Source organism: Eupeodes corollae, chromosome 2 (genome assembly GCF_945859685.1).
Source record: "Eupeodes corollae chromosome 2, idEupCoro1.1, whole genome shotgun sequence".
In the NCBI taxonomy this organism is placed as follows: domain Eukaryota; kingdom Metazoa; phylum Arthropoda; class Insecta; order Diptera; family Syrphidae; genus Eupeodes; species Eupeodes corollae.
Window position 1 is genome coordinate 132,591,931 of NC_079148.1, and position 11,696 is coordinate 132,603,626.

The window sequence follows — 11,696 nt, forward strand, 5'->3', positions numbered from 1 at the left end:
ACTTCTCATGTTAGAAATTATTGTCCTGCTTTTGAGCATGAGACTTATAAGATCTATGAGTGACTTCTCTAATTTCAGCTTATCCATTGCTGTTGTGATCGCCTGGTAACTGACGTTGTTGAAAGCTCCTTCAATATCTAGGAACGCTACCAGGTTATATTCTTTGTATTCGAGGGAATGTTCAATAGTACGTACCAGTGAGTGAAGTGCTGATTCTACTGATTTTCCCTTAGAGTAAGCTTGTTGAGCTGTGGAAATGAGACATGGTTTTAAATTATGTCTGATATAAATTTCAATCAATCTTTCCAAGGTTTTAAGAAGGAAGGATGATAGGCTGATTGGTCGTAGATCTTTAGGGTTAACGTGTGAGGGTTTCCCTGCTTTGGGAATGAAGACTACTTTTGCCATTCTCCAGGCTTTGGGAATATATCTCAACCTTACACAGCTTGTCAGAATGATTTCCAATGGTGGAATAATCATGTCTGAGCATTTTTGTAGTTCGGCCGGAATGATTCCATCTGGTCCTGGAGATTTATATGGATCAAAGCTGTCTATGGCCCATTGCAGTTTTTCCCGCGTTATTAGACCAACTAAATCGCTTGTAGAAGCTTGAGACTCTGATGTTAAGTCGTTGAGTATGTTAGAACTACCTGGAAAGTGGGTGTCTAATAACAGGTTAAGAGATTCTTCATCTGTGATAGTCCATGTGCCTGTTTCTGTCTTTAAAGCACTAGGTATTGTTGGACTTTTTGAGAGAATTTTCCTGAGTCTTGAGGCTTCTGAAGTATTTTCTATTTTACCACAAAAATTTCTCCAAGAAGACCTCTTACTCTTTCTTAATTCTTTTTTATATTGCTTTAGAGCTTGTTTGTATAAGTCCGAGTCAGAAGGAGATCTAGTGTACTTAGATCTGTTGAAGAGTTTACGACAGCTCTTTCTGAATGGTTCTAATTCTTTATGCCACCAATGAGGTTTCTTTTTACCCTTTAAAATGGTTACAGGGCATGAAGATCTCATTGATTCATTTAAGGCTTCGGTGAGATGATTTACAGAAAGGTCTAGTTCATCTTTACTGGAGGAGCTTTTAAGAAGGTTATGATTAAGCAGTTGTGCTAGTACCTCCCTATAACGCTCCCAGTTGGTATTCCGGTGATTTCGAAATCCCGTAGATGTATTTGCTACATCTTTGAGCTCAAACTGAATGTATTTGTGGTCAGAGAAGGAATTCTCTTTTGAGACATGCCAGTTTGAAATCATATTGTGGATCGAGTCAGAGGTAAGTGTAATATCAAGTACCTCTTTCCTATTCTTGGTTACAAATGTGGGTTCATTACCAATATTACTTATGAGTAGGTTAGTGCTTAGTAAATAATCAAATAAGTACTCACCTCTCTCATTTATATCAGAGCTACCCCATACCGTGTGATGGGCGTTAGCGTCTGAACCAATTAGGAGACCAACTTTTTTCGATTGCGCGTCCGCAATTGCCTTCCTCAAGGTGTTTCCTGGAATTGGGCTGTCGTGGCCAAGGTAGGAGGATATGAGCCAGTAGGTGGCTTTATCTGTTGTTAGGACAGCGGTGGTGGTGTCCTTGTCGCTGTAATTGGGGAGTAAAAATATGTTGAAGTCATTTTTTACTAACATGCATGACCTTGGTTCACCTTTCTCCGATGCATATAATATTTTATAGCCAGGAGTCCTGAGACCTCTGATGATGGAGTTTGAGACCCACGGCTCCTGTATTAAGACGATGTCTTCCTTGTTCATATGCAGTCGGAGTATCAGGTTGTTTGTGGCCATGATGGCGTGATGGAGATTAATCTGGGGTGCCAGCACGTAACTTGATACAATCGAGGATTGTCGGTCGTCGATCAACTCGAAACAAATTATTTTTGATAGCACGTAATTTGAGACGAGTTTCATTGTGACTTTTACTTAAAAAAAACATTGTGAACTATAAAATGAAATGTCAAATGAGTTTTCTTTGGAATGATTGCATTATTATAATTTTAAGTTTTTTTCGAAATGTTTTTCTTTGATTTAAAGAGTGAAAGTGAAGGCGAAGAAGTGCCCTATGATAAAATCAAAAGAAGATATTTGAGAGATAATAGCAACCCATTCGAATTGAGTGAAAATGAGTAAATATTCAAAAAGAAAAGAAAGATCATGCATAACATTTGTAAAACAATTTTTTTTATAACTTTGTGCAGCAGTTTTGAGTCAACAAGGAATGTTTTTACACGATACTCAGCTAGTTAGATCTTCCAGAAGACAGAAGAAGAACATCAGTTCCAACAGTTCTACAGCTTTGTGCAACATTAAATCTCCTAGCTAGTGGGAGTAACCAAACCAATGTTGGAACAAATGTGTTGCTAAGTATGACACAGGCAACAGTTTTCAAGTTCTTTCGCCGAACGTCGAGTCTCCTGGAAAATAAGTTTTGTCCGCAATGGAATTTGATTGCTCTAAATTTCCATTTTTCCATACAAATATCACTGCCGACGATAACTTATTTCTGTCGAGTGAAAAACTTTGTTTCAAACGTCAATTTGAAGGTTGTGTGCTGCCTATCTTTCGAAACAATCGAGGACAGTCGATTGAACCAAAATGTGTGCTGCCAATGCTCGATTGTATCGACTAAACTCGATTGTATCAAGTTACGTGCTGGCACCCCTGTACTAATCGCAGCATTGCTACTATTAGTCAGATCAACCTCCACCACTGTTTTGTCGGCGTTTTCCTCGTCTGAGGAGGACCTAAGCAGGTCTTCCTCACTCAGGGTGATGCCTAAGGTGGCGTCTTCAGTCTCCATGTCGGAGTTACTGTCGACTTTAGTTTTAGCCTCCACGTCGGATGGCTTATTTGGGGCAGTGGATGTCGATGGTTCCACTTTTGGTGTTGCATCGACCTCCATTTTCGTTGCCAATGAATCGCTTCCCTCCGCTGAAGAGGCTTCTGTGGGGGGCGTGTTTAGCGTATCTTCATCTTTTTTATAAATACGCATCATGATTTCATCGAAACCATACCTAATCACACCTTTGGTCGCGGCCAGTGGAGCCAGTAATTCCCTATTGATCAGCACGAGAGCCGATCTATAGTGACCCACTGTCTCCTTCAGGTCCGGATTACTTGTTTTGATCAGTTTCATGATCATGTCTGGACAGTTGTGAAGAGCCGGGACCATTATACGTGCTCTTGGCCGGCAAGGAATATTCTCCCTTGCAACAACCTCGAGCTTGGCACCCGGCCAGACTTCTGGCAAGCCATTGACAGCAGCCCTGTATAGATCGAAAGATCTCTGATCACCACAGGCGATGAGTTTGATGCGATTTTGGTACCATCCTGCATCGGCTGTGTCTGGGAGAGGCCCCGGATTTTCCTCGATAACAGATAAAAATCTGAAACCGAGGTGAGCCTTGACCTCTGCCCAATGATCATGAGAGATGTTACCATCCGCATGACTCCTGTCAATGACCGCGGCAATGATCTTACCTTTGAGCGCGTCGCTGAAGGAGAGATCTTTGTTGACGGCTGATGTGCTGTTGGAAAGCACCTTCTGCCTTTTTGGTTCGGGCTTGTCACCCTCGAAAGACCTATCTCGCTTTGACGTTGAGTCGCCGCAGGTCGGTTTAGCTTTTTTGCTAAGAAAGCCACTAGCCCACTCGAGTTTACGCGTTTGCTCTGGGGTTCTTTCCGCCGCCGGTATGACACCGACTGCGGCTAGAATCCTTTCGGCATTGCGTTGGTCTCGATTGGCCTGTGACTTCTTGGACTTCTTTTTGGCCGGCCCAGAACTATGTCCGTGTGTCACAGATGTGGGTCCACCTCCAGATTTAATCGCTACCGATGCCAATCCGGGTGTGCCCTCACCCTTTGAGTCAATTCCACATGTCGCAGATTTTGTCTCTCCGGATGGGGTGTCCCTTTTTGGGGTCGCTTGCGACGTCCTAGCAGGAGCGGGAAAGAGGTGGGGTGTGGAATTTCCGCCATTGGGACTGCCGAGCGTCACAGCTGTTCCACTGACTGGTAATTCCTTTAAGTATATGTTGCGGCTAGTAGAGGGAGAAGGACTCTCGCCACTAGTTGCAACCACAGGGTTGACAACACGTTCACACACCTGATTTGGCTCGACAGCCTTTTCAGGTGATGTGACCGCATTGGCAGCCTTGGTGCGATTTTTTAGTTTTATAATTGTTTTGTTTGTTTGTTTATTTTTAAATTTTTTCATTGTATTCCCACGAGTAAAGCGGAAAGACGGTCAGCCCCGGCAGAGCCGCGCTTGCCGGGGTAAGGCAGAAATATGACGGACCTTGCCACAGCATCCGAAAGAGCTCGTTAACGGCTGGTTTATCCCCCAGCCTTTCATTCTTCGGCACGGTTTTCGTACTAGTACGCTCACACCACCACTGAAATTAGGAACCTCTAAACTATGATTAAATTGGGTTTCCGAACGTTGCACTATTGAGGAGTTACAACAATTCAGCGATCCAACTCAACCTTAGCTAATCACCATCCTGCCAAAAACGCACAGGACTACTGTGGTGATCATTGCCCGCCTGGCACCCACTTGGAGGGTTTGAATGAGGATTTTGCCGGGCAAGAATTTTGATAAAAAGGAGACCAAATAACACAACAGTATTCCAGTATGGGTAATATTAAAGATATGTAAATCGTTTTCAGAGTATAACTATCTTCAAATACCCCCGTGTTGCGTTTTAAAAAAAAATAGCAAAGAATTCGCTTTTGAAATAATAAAATATATGTGTTCAGAAAAAGAAAACTTAGTGTCAAAAATAACACCAAGGTCCTTTATTTCACTCACGGTTGAAAGACTTTCATTGCCAAGACTGTAACTGAACAGCACTTTAGGTGTTGTACGAGAAGCTCTAAATATTTTACATTTAGAGATATTAAGCTTGAGATGATTATATTTACACCAATTAAAAAACGCATCTATTTCTTTTTGATAGTTGACACAGTTTTCAACTGAAGAAATTTAGGAATATAGTTTCAAGTCATCTGCGAACATCAAACAATTAGAGAATTGCAGACAGTTAATAAAAAAGGATTGATTGCCTTCGATTTTAACAATCTGTTTTCGATTTGACAAATAAGATTCTAACCATTTAAGAAAACCGAATCTGAATCCCATCCTCCATCTTTCTTAATAGAAGTCTATGATGGACTCTATCGAACGCTTTCACAAAATCCGTGTACAAAACATCGACCTGCATTCTTTTTTCCAAAGCAGATAAACAAAAAGTTGTAAACAGACACAAATTCGTAGTAGTGGAGCGACCACTACAAAATCCATGCTGTCTCGAAGATATTATGTCTTTCACCGTGAAAATAAGTCTATTGAACACCAACTTTTCAAAAAGTTTTGGAATTGCTAAAAGTTTTGAGACTGGTCTATACTCTATAGTTCTTAATTAAGTGCTTCAGACCACTTTTATAAATAGGGCTGATAGATGATAATATTTTCCACTCTTCTAGAAAACCCCAGAATGGAGCAATTTGTTAAAAATAATTTTTAGTCCTTTACAAAGCGAAACAACACATGCCGATATCAAAAGAGGAGGAATCAAATCTACTCCAGCTTTTATATTAACATCAAGAGAAACTAAGCCTTCAAATACCTCTTGATCAGATAGAGAAAACACATTAAAATCAACTTGAGAACTTATATCATTATACAGGTTTTCACTATTAGGTATAATATCTATATTATAATTCGCTTGAAAAAACTTAGCAAAAAGATTGTATGTAGCTTCAGTACTATGGGAGGTCTCTCCATCAAGCTCCATAGAGCTAGGAAAAGCAGAACTTTTCCGTTTAGAATTAAAAAACCCAAAAAGATTTAGAGTTGCATTTGATATCCCTTTCATCTGAACTTATATATTGTGAATAAAGAAATCTACTCAAAAAATCAAATTCCCGTCGCAATTGCATAAAACGAATTCTATCTTCAGATTTGCCTGTTACCTTACATCTCTTTAAAGCCTTGTTTTTTACATTTTCTAAATTGTTAAGTCTTTTATTGAACCAGGGAGATTTAAAAGATGATCTCTTTCGAACTACCGGAACGAACTTCTGAACACCCTCAAACAAAAGTGTGTTAAAGATGGTATACATCTGATTTAAAGATTTATCTCCAAATAGTTGCTCCCAATTAATGGTATTAAAATAATTATTTAGCGAAATGAAGTCAGCCTTCTTATAAAAATTATAAAGTTCAAATACAACCATAATGGCTTTATGATGAATTTGATTTCTTACTAAAGGAAAGTCTGATTCAAAGACCATAAATTTAAGATCCTTAATAATAAATACAAGATCGAGAAACCTATTTAAAATATTTTTTACATGATTAATTTGGATCAATCCTAACGAGGAAAAGTTATCAACTAATTCAACTTCCACATCCCTAAAAACATTAAAAGGGACAAGGATTTGCTCATCTTCTAGATAACGCCAATCAATGTCATCAAGATTAAAGTCACCGAAGATACATGGATATTGATTAGAAGATAAGCCATTCAATAAACAACTAACATTTGAAACAAGTTGAACATATAATTCTAATTTACTCTTTGGTCTAATATAATTTACAATAAAACAATATTCAGCTCTGTTTACATTGTTTGAAAATTTAATTGTTTACTATTAAGTGAAGTACGAACTGCAATTAAAACTACCCCGCCTCTATCCATACCAATGTCTAGAGAACGATTCACTCTATAGACAACATATGAAGAATCAAACAGCTCGGAAGAATAGATTCCATGATGCAGCCAGGTCTCTGTTAATATTATTACGTCATAGTCGTGTGCACTGGAAGTGATGAAAAACTCATTTGTTTTTGTTCGCAAGCCACCAACATTTTGATAGTAAATTCTAAGATGTGACGGATTAAGGGAAGACGTGTTATGTTGTTGAAATTTGGTTTGCACCACTCCCGTTTTTTGATTTTGGACGTTGGATAAAGTTCTTAATCTGCACACCCAATGGCCAAATAGAAGGATTAAATGCTTTCTCAAATGCAATCTCTGGAATTCCAAGTTTGAAGTTAGTGAAAAGAGTTGAAACATCGACATTACTTTTAACTAATCTCTTGCAAAGAAGCACGCTTTCCGGAAGTTCAAGCCTATGTGCTACAAAAGAAGTAATGTTCTTCTCGGTGACGTTCGTACCGACACGAGACAGATGAAGAAATTTAAGCTTAAGAACTGATGAGAATGAGAAATCAGCTGTGCCTTCAGCTGCAGTCCAGTTGCAGTCAAAAGTAAACAATAATTTCTGAAAAAAGGATGTTTCCAAATATTAACCAGCTGCAAAGGTTTATGAGTATTTTATTTGTAGTTTTTGTAACTAATATTTTTAAAATTATGTGTCCTTATTTTAAATTGACAATAACTGTTTGATCGTTTAGAAGCTCTCCGAAAGAATCAAGCGAAGCTGAACAAGATATTTTGCATAAGCAAGAATTTCAATCGATTCTGGGACGTATTGCCACAATGGGACACAATACTGAATACACTAAGGGACCTGATGATAATCTACTTCTGTAAATACAAATTTAAAATTGTTTTTTTAAATTCAAAATTTATCAATAGTAACTATTTTAATTTTTAAAACCATAACCTTTTTTAGGGCCGACTATGTTACCTGGAATGGTGCAAATCCCGATATCTCATTGGGAAGGAAAAATATTGCTGTGGGGCCAGATCAAGCCATTATTCAAGATCATTCATATTTAGCCAACGGGCGAAATCCCGACTTATGTAAGGGACCCCAAGCCGGATTGGCCAAAGGGAGCATTTACTCTCAATTAAAATCATCAACTAATACCAATATAAAATGCAATTAAAAACACAAACTGTTTCAAAACAATCTTCACTTCATTCAACAACAACAAACAAAACTTATATTCATCGCAATAGCATTTACATAATTGAAATAATCGAATTTAATCTTATTATTGGCTAATTGTTTTTCTTGCTTAGTTATTTTTTTTTGAAACAAAGCAATAAATGTGCCAATAATATTCTTATAACAAATCGGTCCGTTTTAAAAACAAAACAAAACAAATTTTATACTAACCTACCTATTTACATATTAATGTATTCCATCCACGAATCTTTTTTCCTTACAATTTAAAAAAAAAAACTTCTTACTCGTATTGTCGTCCTGTAGATGTGTATTATGTGAATACAAAAAAAAAACTAAACTAATTGGGGTTTAATGCAATATTTTGTACTCAGTATTATTATTATAATGAATAATATTATCATTTTTTTCTAAAAAAAAAAAAACTAAATAGTTTTAATCGTATCATTCCAATGTTAGCTAATTTACTAAAACATTTAATGTATTGTTTTGTTTTTTACAATTTTACCGATTCTATCTTATTTGTTTGTCTTTGTTAAGTAAAATAATTATAAACGAGACCATAATGTATGTATAGTATATTCTTGTATTCTTATTGTTTTCTTTTTTAAATAAATAAATTACTACTTGTCTGTAGTTTTGAATTTTTAAATCTTCACATTTTAAGACTAAACACTAAAGGTATCACCTCTTACAAAGGCGGATCCAGACTTTTAAGGGGGAAGGGGTCACAGAGTTTTTACTCACTGCTAAAAAATGTTCTTTAATGTTTTTTAAAGGAGGCTAACAAAATTAAAATATCATAATCACCCTTATTGCGGTAGAAGTTGAACGACCTATCAAAACACGACAAAAGAATTTGAAATTATGTACGTACGGCGTTAATGTCAATTGGCGTTTTTGTTTATGTGGAATGCATTCATTTAGTGACATTTGTCTTAATGCAGTTATTTTCGTATTATGTAAGTCGTTTTGAAAACAACAACGCCTCTTAAAAAGCCAAATTTCGAAGTTCACAAAATTGCAAACGACACGGAGCTTAAATTGATCTCAAAATGTAGGTGAAAGGAATGGCAAAAAGTAAGATCACCCCAATTACCGATGTCGTCTCGTTTTTTCGATATCTCTCGTTTTCACTGTCGTCTCGTTTTTTAAATGGCATTCCATAACTTCTTCGACGCGACGATTTTGTAACAGATTTTAAAACGATGAAAAAGTAACAAACATCTGTCAAAATCAAAAGAAATTGAAATAAAGTTTCAATAAAAAATCATTGTTTAGAGCTCGAATGCGGTTTTATTGATTTATTGGGACCTAAATAAAGAGGATATTAAAATGATAAGTATCGAAATGTATTACAGCACAAGTAGTGAAAGTGAAGATGAAGAGGAAAGAATTTTGAAAGAAAAATTTATTATAAGAAGAAAAGAGATACGGCACAACTCAAATCCATTCGACTTGCCTGATTCAAAGTGAGTTCACATTTTTATCCCAAAAGTGCTTTTAAATAAAAATTGTTTACGTTTTAACAGATTCAAGCAGTTCTTCAGACTGACAAAAGAAGCATTTAAGTATTTGTTGGATGAAATAAGTGATAAAATAAGCATTCGACATTGTTCATCATCAATTCCAATTATATTGAGGCTCGCAGTCACCTTAAGAATTTTAGCTGAAGGAAGTTACCAACACGGCGCCGGGAATGACTTTAATTTGGGATTAGCTCAACCAACAGTTAGCAAGTTTTTAAAAGAAATTATCAATGTCATAGAAAGACATATTTGCCCCAAATGGATTCGCTTCCAAATAACACCGGCTAAAAAATCAGAAGCGAAGCTATCCTTTTTTAATAAGACGGGATTTCCTGGTGTCATCGGATGTATTGATGGCACACATGTGCGAATATTCACACCCAAAAAAGAATTCCAACACTCTTACTACAACAGAAAAGGTTTCTATAGCCTCAATACGATGTTGGTAAGTATTTTTTTCTTTTTCTTTTTTCTAAAAGCAATTTTTTAATTCTAAAATTCAGGTTTGCGATCATAAAATGCGTATTCGGTATGTTGATGCAAGACAACCAGGAGCTAGTCACGACGCAATGGTTTGGAGCTTAAGTGAAGTAAGGGGAATGCTGCAAGATAACTTCAATAGTGGTGAAACAAATAGTTGGCTTTTAGGTAATTGAAATTCTTTGATAATAAATCTTGAATATAAAACACTCGAACCCTTCATAACAAAAATAAACTTTGGATAAGATTGGACTTGATGATTTATTTAAGAGATAGCTTCTTTTCGGCGATCTCTATTTGTTTTTTCCGTATTTCCAGGTCCATCATTTTTATTTTGTTTGTTTCTTTTCTTTGCGCTTCTTTTCTTTCCGTTTCTTTTTTATATATAAGAAGTTTTTCTTGAGACGTTTTGCATCTGTTTTGGCCTTGTCCTCCTCTAATCTGTAACACTTTTTGAAGTATCTCTCTATCTCTTTGGTACATTTTTTTATTTTACCAAGGCTTTCGTTGATTCCATTCAAGGTAATATCCTGAACTACAGTTTGCTTTTGTAAAAGCTCTGCTCTGTCTTGTTTAAACGCAGAAGCTCGAGTTCGTTTCCATACATATACATATATTAAAAAAAAAAGTAATTCAAACCTTTTGCCAACCGTCTCCGTCTCTTACTGGAGGACCCTTGCTATTAAGCAGCCCATTCCTTTTTAACATCGGTTTTTTGAATTCCCTTCAAAAAACCTCTCGCTAACTCCACGTTCCTCCCCATCAACTCGACGAGCGTCTCGAATTGATTTTGGTTTGTCAATTTCAACTACAAGTCCAACAAATGTTTTATTAATTATAAAATTTTTCAAAATAAATTCATTTAACAAGGTTACTTACTGTTTTGCGGTCTTCCATTTCTATGGCGGGATCGAATTTTTGAACGAGACAAATCAAGGTTTTTTTTGTCGCCGTCGTATCCTTTCGTCGAACGGAATGCGTGCGGAAACGTTTGACGTTTACACACGACATCAAAACGAGTGTACAAGATCAAAAACGACTTATGGAATACAGATGGTGTCGTGTCGTTTTTTTCGATGTCGTATTCGACATCGGTAATAGGGGTGATTGTTTAACTTTTGATTAAAGAATTAAAATGCTTTTTTAGGTTTGGTTTGACGTCAAATTCAAATTCAATTCAACAAAAGCTGATATTCAACAAAAAAAAAATCGAAGCCACAGGTGGAGGAGGTTTTAAACATAAATGTTTGTATGACGTTGAGGAAGCGATTGCAAGGCTTTTGTCGTTGCATGATATTGCACGTTGAATGCCCACGTGCAAGTAAAAAAATATTATTAAAGTGCCAACTGTGTTTTTCTGTGGTAAAGTGTATTTTAGTGTTTGTTTTATGTGTTTTATAGTTTTTCAAGTAAAATTGTGCCGTTATTCAGTGTTTTTGTACCATGACCAATGGTGGGTCATGTGGCACTTGACAATTATATTGATGTGTACAGTGCCACATGACCCACCGGTGGTCTTACTGTTTTTTTTTTTTTTTTTGATAATTTTTTATTTCTTTTAGGATTTGAAAAATGGACACTAAAAGATTTTACGGTTCTTCTTCTGCTTATGCAGCCTCAAATGAAGAAAGCGATGTGGACTTTAAAAGATCGGAAAGAAAAATTTTCCTTTTCCTTTTCTGTTGTAGATTTGATTGATAGAAAAGAACCCTATGACTTTTTTTCTGTTATGGTGACCCAAGAGGTTTATGAGCTGATTGTTCAAATCACAAATCAAAATGCTCAAAATACTTTGGC

General features: G+C 36.6%; 1 protein-coding gene across 3 annotated transcripts in view; it reads left to right on the forward strand.

Annotated features, from left to right (window-relative positions):
- The window catches only part of LOC129944349 (uncharacterized), a 30,723-nt gene extending 22,197 nt beyond the window's left edge, over positions 1-8,526 (forward strand). For all 3 annotated transcript variants that reach the window (XM_056053711.1, XM_056053712.1, XM_056053713.1), the window contains 2 exons: positions 7,433-7,567; positions 7,654-8,526. In XM_056053711.1, coding sequence (XP_055909686.1) covers positions 7,433-7,567; positions 7,654-7,870 — 352 coding nt within the window. In that variant the 3' untranslated portion in view covers positions 7,871-8,526. The remainder of the gene's footprint in view (positions 1-7,432; positions 7,568-7,653) is intronic.
- Positions 8,527-11,696: the final 3,170 nt, after the last annotated feature.